The following is a 19,636-nucleotide window of genomic DNA, read 5'->3' as shown; positions in this document are numbered from 1 at the left end:
AAGAGAGGCCAATAATCAAACTCATGTGCAGAAGATACTGAAAAAAGGATAAAAATGAGGACCTACTCTTTTTGGTCATGGTCCACTAAACAAAACAAACAAACAAACAAACATATTCAGAATCAGCATCTGCTTGAATCTTCTCTATTACCAAGGGTTTCCAAGATGACAAAATTGCAAAGGTTGCAACTATTAGAACTTTAAAGAAAAAAATTTAAAAAATTAAAATTAGTCACACATACATTTGATAAGTCAATTACAAGGTGATTCTACAAGAATATTCATCTAGGATTGAATCACAGAGGATACACTTTGAGCAAGATAAATAGGGCAAATAAATGGGTCAGAGGTATCATTTTCAAGAATTCAAAGTCACTGTAGGAGAGTCATTGTATGTGTGTGTGTGTGCAAGATCTGTGTTAGTTTGGAGTCCAGAGAAAGAATTGTCAGAGATGAGATGAGAGTGTATCTGAATCAGGAGGGAAGAGCAATGCAGTAGAAGCGGAGGGGAAGCTCAGTGAAGCCTAAGGTCAAAGGAAACGACTTTGGCCTATACTAGAAAGAAAAGTTTGAGATGGCAATAAGGGAGGAATTGAGAAACCTGCCAAGCATACCTTCTGCCAAAATACAACTTAATCAACAAACTATCCCTCTGAGCATCTTCACTTAATATCACCTTAGAGAGGGTTTAGGCAAAAACAAAGGGACCTGCAGCTATGCCAAATAAATCTATTTTTAGCTACTGATGTTGGGCTCTGGAATCTATACTTCATATATCTTATTCATGCATATTTGGGTATTTTTGTTTCTAGTAAAAATTCCATTTGAAGAAAAACTTTGACCTTATTTCATCTAAGCTAAATGCCTGCTGCTGGTGATGGCAGCCAATCTAACCCGAGGCAACAAGTTGGCATTTGTTTGCTCTTGCTTGTGCTTTTCCCACATCTAAGTCTGACTTTTTGGTTATTTGAAGACAGCTGTCTTGTATTGTCTTACCCATACTTTTTTGCTTTTCCAAGTTAACCATAAGCAATTGCTTAACCCTTATCTCTTGTTTTTGTTCTGGTCTCTTTCTCTCTATTCCCTATCCCATTACCCTTCCATCTCTCAGTAGTTGGGTATGCTACCCAGAACCAGACACAATATGAATTGGATATTAGAAGTATATATTTTTAAAGCTTTTATTTATTCATGAGAGACAAAGAGAGAGAGGCAAAGACCCAGGCAGAGGGAGAAGCAGGCTCCACGCAGGGAGCCCAGTGTGGGACTCGATCCCAGGACTCTAGGATCACACCCTGGGCTGAAGCCAGGTGCTAAACTGCTGAGCACCCAGGTGTCTCTGGATATTAGAAGTATTAACTCCCTTGCTCTGAAACTGTATTTCTGTTGGTGAAGCCCAAGATCACACTGATTTTAGGGGTACAAATTTGAAAGCTAATCAATCAGCATTCTTCGTTTAGTTTATTGCCTGGTAGTAGCAATAGGTCAAATAGATATAACGTTATATAACTTAGTTCTTTGGGATTCTTGGAGGTCAAGTCCAGAGGGAGCAAAAAAAGAAAGGGTAGAGCTTTTTGTGACTCTTACAGTATTTACCAGCATTTGCTTTTTATTAAGATTCTGAGAACTGGGGCTCCTAGATGGCTCAGTCAGTTGAGCATCTCCCTTCAGCTCAGGTCATGGTCCTAGGATCCTGGGACTGAGCCCAGCATCCAGCCCCACATCAAGCTCCCTGCTCAGCAGGGGAGTCTGCTTCTCCCTCTCTGCTGCTCTCCCTGCTGGTGCTCTCTTTCTGTCAAAATAAATAAATAAAATCTTAAAAAAAAAAAAAGATTGAGACCTGTAACTCATAGGCTGTGAGTTCCTTGAAGTAGACCACTCCTTCAATTTAATCTTATCCACACAATATCTAATAAGGGATATATTATTTTTGTTCACTGCAGAAGCATTTATCAAGTAATTACATTTAATATTCTACTTTAAAAAAGTATTCTCCTCCGGTTACAGAGCCCTTGGAATATCCTGTCTTTGTATGCCTGAGACCTTGGGCCACACCAGATAGTTTATCCTAACAATGAGACTTATGGTGAATGCCTATTTTTGTATACCTGGGGCCCTGGGACATGCTGTATCAATTTGATTACTGGGTAGGTGCTAGACTCTCAATGGCTGAGTCAATCATATAGACACTGCATAACTGATTCCCATTAAAAACCCTGGATACTCAGGGTCAGGTGAGCTTCCCTGTTTGGCAACAGTTTACACGTGTCACATATCATTGCTGAAAGAATTAAAGATATGAGGAAAAGACAACTGAAAGCTTGTACCTGGTTTCTCCTAGACTCTGCGGTATACAGCTTTTCCCTTTTCTGATTTTAATCTGTATCCTTTCACTGTAATAAACTATAAGCTTAAGTATAAGGAGCCCTTCTAGTGAAACACTAAACCTGAAAGTAGTCTTGGGGATCCGGGACACGGATAGGTTAACATGGGACAAGTAAGCAATTTGTGCAAGAAATGTTTAAGAGGCAATGAATTCCATAGTTGCTATTCTGTCCATTGTCAAATAACAGCATCTAGTAAAATCAGTGAAGATGTCCATAAAATATCTATTTGATGGCATTTTAACTTTAATTTGGATACCTGTTAAAGAATTTTGGTTATTTTTGTTTCAATCTACAATAAATATGAACATTTCAAAATAGGTTAAAATAAATTTTTATTAAAAATTTTTATTAAATGTTAGAAGAGATTTATACACAATTCACAAATTCTTTACAAAACAATTGCCAAACCTTATTCATTTGTAACTGTTTCTATGCAGAGTTGGAAATTTTATACTGAAATAGGGTCTATAAAAAATCTTTTTAGAAAGCATCACAATGCTAATTTTAGGCAAAATAACATTTAAAACTGAAATCTTTGCACGTGAGTAAACTCTCAAACACCCGTATTCTTTATCCCAGTGACAAAATAATGGGAAAACAGACATTAAGTTGACTTACTGAGGAATCAATGAATAAGTATTCTGTAAACTTGCAAATGTACTCAAGTTTCTTTATTACTTTCAGAAGCAGTGGCATTACAAGGTATTGACAAACTACGTGTTCAAATAAAATGAATGTTAATCAAATTAACATTCAAAGAATAAAAATAATGTTTCAAAGAGGCACCCCTTGTTGTAAGATATTTTAAAGAAGTCTTTAGTACAGTGAAGGCTTATGGTATAGGCCATAAACCCTGCAGGAGACAGCTCTTCACACAAAATGAGAATTCATCCCTTTTAGAAGTAAATATCATCTCTGTAGTATTGCTGGTAAATGAAAGATGTAAGTTCAAAGTACAATGGCAACATACAAAAGTGGTCAATAGTTTTGGTCTTTGTCTGAGAGGTACACTCTGTAATTCAGCAAAGACTGGCTTTGAATCTTTAGTTCAAAAGCATACTTCTTTTCCAAAAGGATGACTGCCCAACTGATATGATTCCAGAGAGCAGAATCCTAACCACCAACCTGAAAGGGATATGGCTCAACAAAGAAGAAAATAGTAACCGATTTACGTCAAAGGTTAGGAAGCAAAATCAATGTCAAAGTATTTGAAATCACAAGGAATTTAAAAATTTAATGCTTTGAAAATTTCCCCCTGAGCTATTGATGCTTTTTATATAGTCTCTAGTAAAGCAGAAGCATTCCATCATTCCAAATTGTACTTATAAATGCTATGAATCTTGGTGCTGAAAATAGGTAAGTTATGCCTCAAACAGCACAAAGTGGTAGCAATTACATGTTTTGTGGAAATCTTTGGTGAAATGCAATCCTGCAGAAGCCTCCTTATTTTGTTTCCCTCCTCCAAATGCTGCTAGAATCTTCAAGTAATTTTCAAGGGAGAAACTACAAGACCATAATGAAGGACCAGCAGACCATCCTGAGAAGAAAAAAAAAAGTGTTTTGTAACTATTTGAAAACCAGTTATGTGAACAATTAAGTCAGATAGGTTTTTCAAAGCCCAGCATTAATGGGAAATTCTTTGATTTAAAGAGAATAAAGAGTCCAAGATAAATAACCTTGCTTATTCATATTCACCCAATCACCAAACATTCTCTGTCAATGTGCCTTTTTAATGACTTTCAACAGGTACTTCTGAAACTCCATAACTAGCCAGGGTTGTTTATGGCTAAACAGTTCTCTGAAAAGAACTAAGAGAGGTACATCTCTCTTTCTGCACAGACTACTTAATAGACCACCTAAGTATTGGGCTTCCCTAAAGAAAGACTCAATTATCATAGAGTATCATGAATTCAGTAAGAAATGACACATTGATTTCCATATAAATGCAGCTTAATATTCTAAGAAAACGTTGCAACTCTTACCTGTTTAATGTATCATACAATTTAACTGTCTTAACAAGTGTTCACAACACAATTTAACCTTTCTTTTACTATTGTTTTAAGTAGGCTTCCACACCCAACATGGGGCTTGAACTCAAGATCCTGAGAGTGAGAGTCACATACTCTACTGACTAAGCCAGCCAGGCATCCCTTGAACTTTTCTTTGATACTCAGGCATCATTATGAACAGTGACTAAACTGTTCTATAACTCAGTAAGGTCTTCAGTTACTAGGTAACTTAACCGTATAGGAAATGACTTCAGACACTATGTTTCTGAATCTATTCATCTGCTTTTTTGGTTTCTGTCTCCCCTTTTAGTATCAGATCTTAATCCTTTGTGTTCTCACCAAGTCTATATACAGGTAACAATCCACCTTTTAATTTTATTTTTAAAAAGATTTTATTTATTTATTCACGAGAGACACACAAAGAGAGGCAGAGACATAGGGAGAGGGAGAAGATGTGAGATTCAATCCTAGGACTCCAGGATCACGCCCTGAGCTGAATGCTCAACCGTGGAGCCACTCAGCTGTCCCACAATCCACATTTTTAAGTGCTATTTTTAATTTACTGAGAACTAGAAAATTAGCTAAAAACTAAGAGTCATTGGGGAAGTGTGCCATGAGCAATGGGCTAACTTTGAGCAACACATAAGAGGGAATGGTGGCATGCATGTCTTGCAATCACATTCTATTACTCTCTCTCTTTCTTCTCTGTTAAGCTCTTGCATGGCTCTACTTCCTCATTTCTCATTCACTACACAACTCATTGCAATCTGGATTCTATTCCTGGCAATTCCAGCGAAAACTCACCAGAATTCTAGAAAGGGTTCACAAATTCAAATGCCCACAAGGGCCAGGAAAGTAACTAGATGAATATGTAAGTTAGGTATGTGAATCCGTAGGGAATGTTGAGACCACTGGGAAATGAGACACCAGATGTCTAGCTAAAGGAATTCAACTCAAAAATATTTAAAACACAGAATAAACCAAATAAAACATAATCTCATACCACATTTGGCCCATGGACCACCAGATTATAGACTAATTAGCCTAATCAAAGTAAATAAATTTGTATTACAACACAAATAGATTCTATTAACATTCTTACAAGGACACAAATTACATTTTATAAAATGTTAATTTTTTTGCATATGGTTATGTTTCAGAAATGAAAACATTTTGGGAAACAATATACATGCTGATATATATATATATATTTTTTTTAAAGATTTATTTATTTATTTATGATAGACATAGAAAGAGAGAGAGAGGCAGAGACACAGGCAGAGGGAGAAGCAGGCTCCATGCAGGGAGCCCGATGTGGGACTCGATCCCGGGTCTCCAGAATCACACCCTGGGCCGAAGGCAGGCGCCAAACCGCTGAGCCACCCAGGGATCCCCCATGCTGAGATTTTTCTTTTTTTTAATATATATATATTTTTTGCTGAGATATTAAGCTGAAAGTGTTGCTTATAAAGTGTTTTAAGCTGAGTGAAGTAAGTCAGTTGGAGAAGGACAGACATATGTTCTCATTCATTTGGGGAATATAAATAATAGTGAAAGGGAATATAAGGGAAGGGAGAAGAAATGTGTGGGAAATATCAGAAAGGGAGACAGAACGTAAAGACTGCTAACTCTGGGAAACGAACTAGGGGTGGTAGAAGGGGAGAAGGGCGGGGGGGTGGGAGTGAATGGATGACGGGCACTGGGGGTTATTCCGTATGTTGGTAAATTGAACCCAATAAAAAATAAATTAAAAAAAAACTGTTTTAAGACTTCAAAACAAGTTTATGTATACATTCATGTATAAAATAACATTTATGAAATAATTATATCTAAATGTCCATTATATTTACATTCTATATACATAGATACAAATGTTATTTATATTTTATTTTTTAAAAGATTTTATTTATCATTTATTCATGAGAGACAGAGAGAAAGCGAGAGAGAAAGAGGGAGAGAGGGAGAGGCAGAGACACAGGCAGAGGGAGAAGCAGGCTCCATGCAGGGAGCCCGACGTAGGACTCGATCCTGGGTCTCCAGGATCAGGCCCTGGGCTGAAGGAGGCGCTAAACCGCTGAGCCACTGGGGCTGCGTTATTTATATTTTATATTTAGATGTTTCTATCCCTGGTCTTCTTAAACTATCCAACCAGAATGGGTCTTCTAAAACCTAAGTCCAAAAAATAAATAAATAAATAAGTAAGTAAGTAAGTAAATAAAACCTAAGTCAAGGGGACGCCTGGGTAGTTCAGTGGTTGAGCGTCTGCCTTCGGCTCAGGGGGTGATTCTGGAGTCTCATGACCGAGTCCCACATTGGGCTCCCTGCATGGAGCCTGCTTCTCCCTCTACCTGTGTCTCTGCTTCTCTGTCTGTGTCTCTCTCATGAGTAAATAAATAATATCATAACTAACTAAGTCAGGGCACCCTGGGTGGCTCGGTCTGTTAAGTGTCTGCCTTTGGCTCAGGTGGTGATCCTGGGGTCCTGGGATCAAGTCCCACATTGGGTTCCCTGCTCAGTGGGGAGTCTACTTCTCCCTCTATCCCTCCCCCTGCTTGTGATCTCTTTCTCTCTTTCTTGTGCTCTTGTCTCTCTCAAATAAAAAAATAAAAATAAATAAAAACAATAAAATAAAATAATTTTAAAAAGGGACGCCTGGGTGGTTCAGTCAATTAAGTGTCTGCCTTTGGCTCAGGTCATGATCCTGGAGCCCCAGGATTGAGCCCTGCCTGCATCAGGCTCCCTGCTCAGCAAAGAGTCTACTTCTCCCTCTTCCTCTGCTCATACTCTCTCTTGCTATCTTTCTCAAATATGTAAATAAAATATTTTTTTAATTATTAAAAAAATAAATAAAACATAAGTTAGAGTAGGTCACTTCTGTCCTCGGGTTAAATCTCTCCAATCAATCATTTCCTATCTTACTCAATTAAAATCCGAAGTCCATACTATGGCCTATAAAATCATACATGGTTTTATTCCAACTGCCCAGATCTCAGTTCCTACCATTCTCTCCCTCAAGTCCCATATCCTAGCTTTCCCACTGAGGAGGTATTACCATTCATTTAGCTAAGAGGTCCCAAGACTCCGTGAAACTTATATTGTTTGTCACTGAGGCCTTTAACTTTAAATGTACCATTAGATTATTTAAGTTTAGGGACTTGCTCATCTTTGAATCTCACTCACTACATGTCTAGAATAGTGCTCTGTAAATATTTTTTGAAGTAATATTTTCTACCTACTTCAATGACTTTGGGATTTTACTACTAGTTTCTTATATTTCTAATCAAGCAAGCTTAATTTTAACTAAAGGGTCATCTGGGTGGCTCAGTCAGTTAGGCATCTGCCTTTGGTTTGGGTCATGGTCCAGAGGTCCTGGGATCAAGCTTGGCATCAGGCTCCCTGCTCAGTGGGGAGTCTGCTTCTCCCTCTCCCTCTGCCCTTTCCCCTTGCTTATGTGTGCACTCTCTCTCTCAATGTAAATAACATCTTTAGATACCCTCACATGGGGATCATGATCGAGCCAAAAGCAGATGGTTAACCGATTGGGCCACCCAAGCACTCCAAAAGGCTGAACTTTAAGTTCAATTTTTTTCTACAGTTGAATCTTGCATCTACCACTATACAGCCAAGTGACACTGGACAAGTTACTTAACCTCTGCATGTCAGTTTTCTAAACTATAAGATCCACTAATGGATGTTAGAATAGAGGGCAACGTTTAAGGAGAAACAGGCTATCTGCATAGTTTCAAGGTATCTCCCAAAATATTATTAATTATAAAGAAAAAGACCTATCAGTAGTAAATATCTTCTGATGATACTTTGAGAAGGGCATTATCACTTGTATGGCATTCTTGCTAAAAATGCTCAATCTAGTAATCAGAAAACATCTGACAAACCCAAATGAGGGACGGTTTATAAAATAACTGACCAATACTCTTTAAAAGTATCAAAGTCATGAAAACAAGGAAGGACTGAAAAACTGGGAGAAGACAAGGAGACACGACAAATAGGATGTGTAAGGTAGGACAGAGAAAGAATAGTGGGAAAACTAGCAAAACTCATTGTCTGCAGTTTCATTAATAGTATTGCAACAATGTTAATTTCTTAAGTTTTGGTGAATGTACCATGGTCATGCAAGGTGTTAATATTAAAGGCAAGGTGTTAATATTAAAGGATACTGAATGGTATCTACATAAGAACTTTTAGTACTACTTTTGTAATTTTTCTCTAAGCCTTAAGTTATCTCAAAATAATATTTTATTTTATTTTTTTTAAAGATTTTATTTATTTATTCATGAGACAGAGAGAGGCAGAGACATAGGAAGAGGGAGGAGAAGCAGGCTCCATGCAGAGAGCCTGATGTGGGACTCAACCCCAGGACCCTGGATTCATGACCCGAGCCAAAGGCAGATGCTCAAACGCTGAGCCACCCAGGTGTCCTTAGTGTATTGTGGTCTGTGTGAATACCTTGTATAACAGATGTTCTGAGTAACAATTCAACATCGGAACCTATTTTTATTAGCTCTTCTATTTTCTTGGGAGAAGTTTCACTTTTATTACTTTTGAATTCTTCATTTATCTTTATTCTGGCTGCTTCTAATGCTCTGGTATCATTTTTAAAAACCTGGGGATCCCTGGGTGGCGCAGCGGTTTGGCACCTGCCTTTGACCCAGGGCGCGATCCTGGAGACCTGGGATCGAATCCCACATCGGGCTCCTGATGCATGGAGCCTGCTTCTCCCTCTGCCTGTGTCTCTGCTCTCTCTCTCTTTCTCTGTGTGACTATCATAAAATAAATAAAAAATTTAAAAAAATAAAAAAAATTTAAAAAAATTAAAAAAATAAAATAAAAACCTGTTGTCTGGTCCTGTGTAATGTTTTAAAGAGCTGTAAAACCTTGGCCGCCTGACCCATGGCTCTCCTCACCGTGGCGGCCACCTCTCTCAAAATAGTATTTTAAAACAGAAAATAGGAGAGGCGTCTGGGTGGTTCAGCTGCTTGAGTGTCTGGTCCTTGGTTTCTGCTTGGGTCATGGGATCGAGCCATGTCAGGCTCCAGGCTCAGCAGGGAGTCTGCTTCTCTCTCTCTCCCTCTGCCCCTTGCCCTTCACTTGCACATGCTCATACTCTCTCTCTAAAATACAAATAAATCTTAAAAAAATAAAAAGAAAAAAAGGAGGTAACAATTATTATCTCTTAAGGTTGTTGTGAGGCTTAAACAAGATAACACATGTTTTGGGGCACTTGGCTGGCTCAGTCAGTGGAGCATATGACTCTTGATCTCGGGGTGGTCAGTTTGAGCCCCACATTGGACCTAGAAATTACTTAAGATCTTAAAAAAAAAAAAAAAAAAGAGGTTAACACATATCCTTTTGCATGTTTAGCAGTATTAAGGGCTCAAGAAATGTTTATTAGTAATATTGTCTTTTTCTGAGCTCCAAGCAATTCCACATGATATATGTGTTACTCCTCAATTAGCCTGGCAGGCTGATCAAGGGATTTCCCTTTTTCTTTACACTTTCCAACCCAAATATCTTCAAGACTTTTTTCCCAAGTTCTTCTTCTTTTAAAAAACAAAAAAAAACCCCAAAAAACCCAAAAACATTTAGTTATTCATTTGAGACACAGAGAAAGAGGAAAAGACACAGGAAGAGGGAGAAGCAGGCTCCCCACAGGAGCCCGATATGGGACTCGAACCCGGATCTTGGGATCATGACCTGAGCCTAAGGCAGCCGCCCAACTGCTGAGCCACCCAGACATTCCCCCCCAAGTCCTAACACCATTGCATTCATCACTAAGCTGGCTATATTGCAAAAATAATTACATTTCATGTATCTTTGTGTTCTTTTTGGAAATAAAGAAAACTGTTGCTCAAGGAAAAGCCAGTTACATTTTCAAAGAAACAGTAAGTGACTAAGTCCTCTTTCCTCCTTGTAAATCACACACAAAATCCAAGTTAATAATGACAGTCATTTAAAAAAAAAAAAAGGTCCCTAATCATTGTATTGCTGATTACTTTTACTACTCTGACAAACTGTTATCACAACTATAGTGTACCTATATAACTGAAGGATAATATAACCTGTAATATCACAATAAAGAACAATCAGCCTTGTAGCATCTTTCCAATACTGAATTACATGTAAGTTTTATTTGCAAAATTACAAAACTTGTGATTTCTTTAAAAAATCCAAATATCATTTTAAAAAGTCATGAAAAACTGAATGGCCATGAGATGGCTATTAGTATTAATTTGGAGGTTACAACAAAACATTAATCAGTAAGCAAATCTACAAATATGGAATCTATGAATAATGATTATCAACTATATTCTTTTGGGTCCCATTTCTTTCGCTCAATATTATGCCTGTGCGATTAGTCCATGTTGCTGTATATGGTAGTTGTACTTAATTGTATGTATATGCCACAATTTTTTACTCATCCTTTTTTGGACATTTGGGTTGCTTCTAGTTTGTGACTATCATGAATAAAGCTACTATATATATATATATTTTTAAGATTTTGTTTATTTATTAATGAGAGACAGTGAGAGGGAGAGACATAGCCAGAGGGAGAAGCAGGCTCCATGCAGGGAGCCCAATGTGGGACTCAATCCCAGGACACCAGGATCACGCCCTGGGCGGAAGGCAGATGCTCAACCACTGAGCGACCCAGGTGTCCCTAAAGCTACTGTATGTTGTACATATCTTGTGGTGGACATCATATTCATTTCTCCTAGATTTATACTCAGGAGTGGAATTGCTGAGGGAGTAGAGTGTATATATACATGGCTTTAGTAGATACTACCAGCAGAACTCCAAAGTGATTAGATCAGTTCCCACTACCAATGTATATAAATTCTAGTCATTCCACATCCACACCAACACTTATTCTGTGAGTCTTTTTCATTTTAGTCAGTTCTTTTATATTTTGGTAGGTCAGCTTAGTCAAACTGGAACTATATTTCCCAGAATTCCCTTCCCTTTGAGTTAGCCAATAAGATTTGCAAAGTGGAAGGAAGCAGAAGCCATTCTGCTAATAACTGTTAACTCAGGTTATTACAGGGGCCAGATGCCCAGCTAGTTTATACACATTGTTGCTGGTATGCTGGCTCACGTTGTTGGTATAGGGCAGCAGCCAGGCCTGCAACTAACTCCTCTTGCTCCCAAAAGAGCTCCACCCTAAGCCTAAGTTTTGGGCCAAAGATCACCAGCTTTGTCTACAGATCACCCATGTCACTGAATACGGAAATGATGAGACACACATTCCACTTTCTCCTTATAGGTCCCAGTTTATTTTCACTATTCTACACTTTATATCTATCTTTTCTTGCAATTGCTGCCCTGTTGATTTACAATGACTACTAGTCCACAGGCAGTATCTTTCCACACTGCTCTTCACCAGCCCCTACAACGTCTATAATCCCTTATTCCCCAACATTCATATTGATTCTGTCTCCCAAACAGAATCCTAACTTTTAAAACTGGTGAATCCAGGTAAAGCATAGATGGATGTTCACTGTACTAATCCTATGATTTTTCTGAAGGTTTAAAAATTTTCCAAAGTACAAAGATTAATATAATACCTTTGTAACTAGTACTCAAGTTTGTTGAGTATTGACACTTTACCTTGTTTGTTTCAAATCTCTTTTGAAAATAACAAGAATTTTGGAAGTCTCTGGGTTGCTCAGTTGGTTAAGTGTCTGACTCTTGATTTCAGCTCAGGTCATGATTTCAGGGTCTTAAGATCGAGCCCTGCATCAGGCTCTGTGCCAGCACAGAGTCTGCTTGGGATGCCCTCTCTCCCTTGCCCTGCTCTTGTACACTCTAAGTAAGTAAATAAATAAGTAAAATCTTAAAAAAAAAAAAAAAAAAGAAAAATTTATTATCTTTCTGTCTGAAAAACCAAAGTGTTAACACTCATTAAATCTGAGTGGTGGGTGCAAGGAAACTTGTAGCAAATTAGTAAAAAGAAAACCAAGCAAAAATAAATAAATAAAATTATCCACAATAGACCAGTCCATTAAGGCTGCAGAAATTTCAGCAATAGTTCTTTATAGGTTGGTGGTAAAGCACAATCACAAAAATCACATCAAAATGTACCAATTGTTTGTTTCCTATCAAACAAAATATACATCTTTCCCATGATGCGACAATTCCACTCCTAGTTATTTGTCCAAAATAAGCGAAAGCATATGTTCTCAAAAAACTGGTTTAAAAAGACGACTAGGAAGAGGGAGAAAAAAATTTACTTGTATAGGACTGTTTATAGCTGCTTTATTTGTATTAGCCAAAAACTGGAAATATCCCATATATCTATGAATAGGAAAATGATAAAATATGGCATGTTATACAAAGAAATATTACGCAGCAATAAAAAGCATAAAAGTTGCTACATGCAACTACATGGATAAGTTTCAAAATGTATGCTGAAAGATGCCAGACACAAAAGAGTACATGTTCTATGATTCCACTTACATGACATCCTAGAATAAGTAAAATTAACATATGTTAAATATAGGTGTAAATATTTATGATCTTGGATTAGGCAATGGTTTCTTAGATGGGACACCAAACACGGAAGGAACAAAAGGCAAAACAGATAAAATGGACTTCATTATAATTAAAAACTTTTGTGTTTGAAAGGTCAGCACAAAGGAAATGAAAAGACAACCCACTGAATAGGGGAAATTTTTTTACAAATTGTATACCTGATAGTGGTGGACTAGAATTTAGGATATATGAAGAATTCTTACAACTCAATACTAAAAGACAAAACCCCCAATTTTTAAAAATGGGCCAAGGATCTAAATAGAAATTTTTCAAAAAAAAAAAAAAAAAAAAGAAATTTTTCCAAAGAAGATAAACAAATGGCCAATAATACAGGAAAAGATCCTCAGCATGACTAGTCATCAGGTAAATGAAATCAAAACCACGCGGGACACCTGGGTGGCTCAGTGGTTGAGCATCTGCCTTCAGCTCAGGGCACGATCCTGCAGTCCCGGGATCAAGCCCCACATTGGGTTCCCTGCATGGAACCTGCTTCTTCCTCTCCCTCTGACTCTGTCTGTCTCTCATGAATAAATAAATATTAAAAAAAAAAAAAAAAAAAGGAATCAAAACCACAAGGAGACCACTGCACACCTGATAGGATGGCTGTAATAAAAAAAAAATAGATAGCAAGTGTTGGCAAGGATCTAGGGAAACTGGAACCCATATACACTGCTGGAGGGATTATAAAATGGTGAAGTTGCTTTGGAAACAGAAACAGTCTTAACAGTTCCTCAAAATGTTAAACACCTAATTACCATATGACCCAGTGATTCCACTCCTAGATGTACACCAATGAGAAGTAAAAATATGTCCATAGAAAACACAGAAATATGAGGAATAAAAGAGCTACCACATAAACCATTTTAAAAAGTGCCTGACACACAGTAAGCATCCAATAAATACTACCTTTACTATTTACAGGACAAGTACGGCTAATAACATTTCTTTCATTAAATAACTTTCCTGTTAGGCATAAGCATGATAAAGTCTAAGACCAACCTGCATTGCTGCATCACCGATTGCACGACGGATTTCCCTTAGAGTTTGATACTGCTCCAACAAGTGATCACCACAGATGATATCTACCTATGGGCAAGTAAGAGTATCAAATTGCTTTCCTGCTTCAAAAAATCATATGAAAAAATTAAGGAAAAACCCAACATAATTACTCCCAGACTAGATTTTGCTATTTTATGTTAGAATGATAAAACACCCTCAAGACAGATTTTAGAAACTTGCTACAAAAATAAAGCAAAATGGAAGGAGCATTAGGAGACATTGAAGGACAATAGCATAGTACAGCAGATACTCAAAATGACTTCCTTGAATCTCTGAGAACAAGTAAAGTCACACTTGATATATTCAGCATCAAGGTACAGTTTTTTTAAGTTCCATGATAAAATGATTAAAAGGGTATATAATACTTAAAAAGCCATTCTTTAGTTATTTGGATAATTCTCTTATAAGGAACATCTCATTTTCCAACAATGCAGAGCCTAACCCTGACATAAAGTACACACTAAGGGAACTGTTTTATGGATGCAACATCTTAAGATCTTAAGTATCTTTAGTAACCTCAAAGCTCTAAAATATATCTACTTTTACAGCGGGATGCTCTAGAAATAATGACGTATACAATGTATATAACAAGTTATATACTATATGGTAGTCAGATTCCAGTATACCTACTTGCTAAGACAGGAATGCAAATCTTCAATCTTTGTCTTGCAATGGGTGCTCCTTTCCCATTGCCTTAAAATGGGGTCAAGTCCTTGATGTCTTATTAATATTAATATAGATCCCTTCATTGGCTACATCTCCTATGTCCTTGTTTAGTTTATAACATGACATTTCTTCTTGTTCTCTAACCCAGAATAGAATATCACTTCTGACTCTTGTATTTCTCCTTTCCCTTTCTTCTTACATGCAAAGTTACCAACTCCTATGGTTTCTTTTCTTATAATACCCCTTAGAGTTCATATCATCCTTTCAGCTGCTGCCCTTAGGCTTAAAGCAGAAACCACACCACCTCCTAACCACATTTCCTACTTTCAAATTCTGTTTACTCTAAAAACCCAACACACTGCCAACATGTTAATCTCCCTAAAACCATAGGCATGGATGGGGAAGAATAGTGAAAGCAGTTGCATTTCACTGAGAAGCTACTATGTCCACCATATGTTATACTACGTATTCAACATATGGGATCTCATCTAATCTTCACATTCTTGTGAGCTAGGTATTATAATTCCCATTTTACAGAAAGGAATACTAAAAGGTTAAAACATTTAACTTTCCTAAGGTCACAAAGCTAGTAACTACCAAAGTCCAGATCTAAACCCAGGTCTGTCTCCACGACTATCTTTCTCCAAAGCCTAAGTACATGTCAGGGGTTGGCAAACCTTTCCCATAAAATGTTAGACAGTAAGGATGGCTTCTGGATCTCTGTCATATCTACTCAATCTGCCACTACCGCATGAAAACAGCTTTAGTATGGCTGTGTTCCACTGAAATTTTATTTATAAAAACAGATGGTAAGCTAGATTTGGCCCATAGGTCATAATTTGTCAACACCCACGCTATCTCATAATGCATAAACTCTGATTAGTACCACCTTTTGTGTTTCACACTTGCTAGTTTCAAAATTGGCAGAGCAATACTTGTTTGCAAAATGGCTTAAAAGCAATGGTAGCGTACCTTGTGCAAAGAATTTAGATCCATGAAAAATTAAAGAATTAGGAAACTATCACTACATTTTGATTTAATATTCAGCAATCCAAGGGCCATCACTCTTCCTGAACTTCACCACATAGTATACATTTATGGTTTGGTTACTACATTTTTCAACTTAATCTTAACCCCCAGAAGGTGGCCAGTTACTAACATTTTGATGTATATGGCCCTAAATGCTATGTGTGCATGTGGGTTTTTTGGTTTTGTTTTGTTTTTAAATGGGATTATACCACATAAATTGTTCTACAAGTTATTTAAAAAACAAAAAAAAACCTTAATATACCATGGACATCTTTGAAGTACACAGGTCTAATAGCTATAGTGTTCCATTTTATGAATATATCATAATTTATGTCCCCATCCCCTTAATAAACATTTAAATTGCTTTCAATTTTACATACTCATTTTTAAAAGTCACATGATTACAAATATTTCATGAATCATCACATTCAAACAGAGTCACATCTGAAGTTTCCACAAACATAACCCACATATTTGGTAGTTTGCTAGATGGACTCACAAAACACAGCAAGGACACATGGCCAGATCAGTAAGGGAAAAAGACGTAGATGGAATCTGGACAAGTCCACGCACTAGCTTCCTATGCACACATACTCTCCTCAAATCAGGAAAAGACACACCCACAGTACTCCTTTTCCTAGCACTGGAAATGCAGCCAACTTGTACAATGTTTCTATCCAGGGAAGCCCATTTGAAGATCAGAGTAGATTTTTACTGAGGGCTGTTCATGTTGGCATTCTCTGCCTAGCAACTACTAAATTCCAAACTCCCAGAAGGAAAGCTGGTATTTAGCACAGACCTACTGTTTATATAGTCTAGGCATAGTATTAACACCCTTATCGGTTAGGGAACTATTCCCTATTTTCCTATTATTGTAGGAAACTTTTTGCAACCCAAGTTCCTAGATGCTAGGCAAGGGCTAACCTTGTGAGCAGGCCCTTCTAAAGACAGCAACCTCAAGTCAGCTTTATTAACTTTTTTCTGTATAATCTTTCTACCCTCTGGAGTATCAAGTTTCAGATAGAAAGGACAACTATAATATTTCTTGATCTCAGAGCAGAAATCAGAATGTGAGGGGATCCCTGGGTGGCTCAGTGGTTTAGCGTCTGCCTTTAGCCCAGGGCATGATTCTGGAGTCCTGGGATCGAGTCCCACATCAGGCTCCCTGAATGGAGCCTGCTTCTCCCTCTGCCTATGTCTCTGCCTCTCTCTCTGTGTCTCTCATGAATAAATAAATAAAATATTAAAAAGAAAAGAAGAAAAGAAGAAAAGAAGGAAAGAAGAAAAGGAAAGAAGGAAAGAAAGAAGGAAAGAAAGAAGGAAAGAAAGAAGGAAAGAAAGAAGGAAAAGAAGGAAAAGAAGGAAAAGAAGGAAAAGAAGGAAAAGAAAGAAAAGAAAGAAAAGAAAGAAAAGAAAGAAAAGAAAGAAAGAAAGAAAGAAAGAAAGAAAGAAAGAAAGAAAGAAAGAAGTCAGAATATGAGGATAGTCTTAAGGCAAGAAAAACCTGTATCATTTTATTTTATTTTATTTTTTACAAGCAAAATCACACTAGATTCCAAGATAGGATATTTCATTGAATGAGCTAGTACCACATTTGTTCATACATATTCTTTTCTTTGATAGAAAGTTATTTTTTCTTTGGCAATTCCTATCTACTCTTCAAGTCTGTTCATTGGCTCCTCCAGATTTAAATCATTTACCCTTGTGCTCTTCTTGTACTCACCATATCCTATTGTCATTCAGTTGTTTTCTTGTGTATCTTTTCCACACAACTGAATCCCTGGGTGGCATGAATTTTCTGTCTCATCTTTGTATCTTTTTCTTTTCTTTTTAACGATTTTAAAAGATCGTTAAAGATTTCTTTAAAATCTTTTCTTTTTAAAGATTTTATTTATTCATGAGAGACACAGAGAAATAGGCAAAGACATAGGTAGAGGGAAAAGCAGGCTCCTAGCAGGGAGCCCGATGTGGGACTCGATCCCGGGACTCCAGGGTCATGCCCTGAGCTGAAGGCAGAGACGTTTAATGGCTGAGCCACCCAGGTGTCCCTTTCTCTGTACTCTTAAGTCCAAGGATATAGATCCTCAATTTAATATCAATAGGTAATAAGTAAATGGTAGGGTCAAGCCTTATGATACATTAGAGTCTGTTTAAAAATTGATTTAGGGGATCCCTGGGTGGCGCAGAGGTTTGGCGCCTGCCTTTGGCCCAGGGCGCGATCCTGGAGACCCGGGATCGAATCCCATATCGGGCTCCTGGTGCATGGAGCCTGCTTCTCCCTCTGCCTATGTCTCTGCGCCTCTCTCTCTCTCTCTGTGTGACTATCATAAATAAATAAAAATTAAAAAAAAATTGACTTAGAAACAATTTTATAGTAAGGTTAAAGTCATATACTAAATAAATAATAAAAATAACCTATCTTTTTAAAATAGAATTAATTATTCTATTAATAAGAGAAGAGAGAGAGAGAAAGAGAGGCAGAGACAGGCAGAGAGAGAAGCAGGCACCATGCAAGGAGCCTGATGTGGAACTCGATCCCGGGTCTCCAGGATCACGCCCTGGGCTGAAGGCAGGCACTAAATCGCTGAGCCACCCAGGCATCCTGTCACAAATAACTTTAAAGCTAGTTTATCATTTAACAGTCCCGTAGTAATCATTCATTCCTGCTAGTAAATAACCATAAATGAAGGTCACGTATCTGTAGACAAAGCACACATTTCCTACTTGAGAATAACTAGTTTAAAGAAGGTCGGCGGGCAACCCAGGTGGCTCAGCGGTTTAGCACCGCCTTCGGCCCAGGGCCTGATCCTGGAGACCCGGGATCGAGTTCCACATCAGGCTCTTTGCATGGTGCCTGCTTCTCTCTCTCCTCTGTATATTCTCAGAAATAAATAAATAAAATCTTAAAAAAAAAAAAAAAAGGTTGGCATAGCAGGCTCAAGTGACTGGGTTCGCCCATTTTATTTTGATTAGTGGTTAACTAGCTCAATGTTCTGCTCATGTTAGAAGTTAACTGTTGTTTATTCTCTTTTGGATTTAGAAGGTCTAAACAATTTTAGTCACAATATCTGCATATTTGATAATCCTCTGTTTCACTATTTCAACGTGTTGTTGAAACAGTAATTTATGAGTGTTACCAGCTATATATTACCTGAATAGGAAAGAAATATTTACCTAGAGAGCCAAGAGCTGACAGAGAAAATTAAATGTTAAAACAGATTTTATGTAATTTTATTCTTAAATGCTAAAAGCCTTGAAGTCTTTTTTTTTTTTTTTTTTAAGATTTTGTTTATTTATTCATGAGAGATACACAGAGAGAGGCAGAGATATAGGCAGAGTCTCCCTCTCATCCTGGAGAGAATCTTAAGCAGGCTCCATGCCCATTGTGTGGGCTCAAGCACAGCGCAGGGCTTGATCCACAACCCTGAGATGATGACTTGAGCTAAAATCAAGAGTCTGATGCTTAACCAACTGATCCACCCAGGTGCCCTGCAACTACTACCTTTCTTAAAACACCAATGTAAAACTTATAAATGTGTTTTGATCAGTACCTAGCCACAGAACTATATCCTAAGAAAATCCTATTGGGTGGCACTTCTTAGTTCTTCTATATAATCAGGTACAAGTCTTCTGACTTCTATTTTTAGAAACAGATTATGGGATCACTCACAATTCTTTGTCCAGAGGTCTCTAAGCAGCTACCGATTTGTAACCAAAAGACTAGGAGTAACCTCAGGTAAACTATGGCTACAAGGTGACAGATAAATCATTCCAGCTTTTAGTTGCCATGAGATATAGCCAGCATTGCCAAACTCAGTTAAGAGTAGTCACTGTTCCCTGGATTAGATATATATTTAGTATCCACAAATACAAGTACTAAAAACACTACCAAAATTTCAGCCAACTTTAAAATATCAGTTAGCGAAATTCCTGGGTGGC

General features: G+C 37.5%; 2 protein-coding genes across 4 annotated transcripts in view; both read right to left on the bottom strand.

The window, feature by feature from the left end:
- Window positions 1-2,702: 2,702 nt before the first annotated feature.
- Window positions 2,703-19,636, bottom strand: part of PCGF6 (polycomb group ring finger 6) — a 35,510-nt gene continuing 18,576 nt past the window's right edge. Inside the window, exons 9-10 of one of the 3 annotated variants that reach the window (XM_072805471.1) lie at window positions 13,943-14,025; window positions 2,703-3,924 (exon numbers count right to left, since the gene is read on the bottom strand). In XM_072805471.1, the coding sequence (XP_072661572.1) occupies window positions 13,981-14,025 (45 nt within the window). In that variant the 3' untranslated portion in view covers window positions 2,703-3,924; window positions 13,943-13,980. Of the gene's footprint in view, window positions 3,925-13,942; window positions 14,030-19,636 lie in introns of all 3 variants that reach the window. The other 2 variants (XM_072805469.1, XM_072805470.1) reach the window with 2 other exon arrangements.
- Window positions 8,793-9,354, bottom strand: LOC140620935 (complex III assembly factor LYRM7-like). The gene is made up of 2 exons (XM_072805475.1): window positions 9,247-9,354; window positions 8,793-9,017 (listed from the first exon to the last, which is right to left on the bottom strand). Exons 1-2 carry the CDS (start codon window positions 9,304-9,306, stop codon window positions 8,808-8,810), a joined length of 270 nt encoding a protein of 89 aa, XP_072661576.1. The 5' UTR covers window positions 9,307-9,354; the 3' UTR covers window positions 8,793-8,807.

The sequence above is a fragment of the Canis lupus genome, chromosome 29 (assembly GCF_048164855.1).
Source record: "Canis lupus baileyi chromosome 29, mCanLup2.hap1, whole genome shotgun sequence".
NCBI lineage: Eukaryota > Metazoa > Chordata > Mammalia > Carnivora > Canidae > Canis > Canis lupus.
This window is presented reverse-complemented; position numbering and strand designations above follow the sequence as displayed.

Coding starts and splice junctions, on each gene's coding strand:
- LOC140620935 (XM_072805475.1), bottom strand. CDS start 9,306: ATGGGTCAGGCGGCCAAGGTTTTACAGCTCTTTAAAACATTACACAGG. Junction 9,018..9,246: donor TACACAGGACCAGACAACAG/GTTTTTATTTTA, acceptor AGGGATCCCCAG/GTTTTTAAAAATGATACCAG.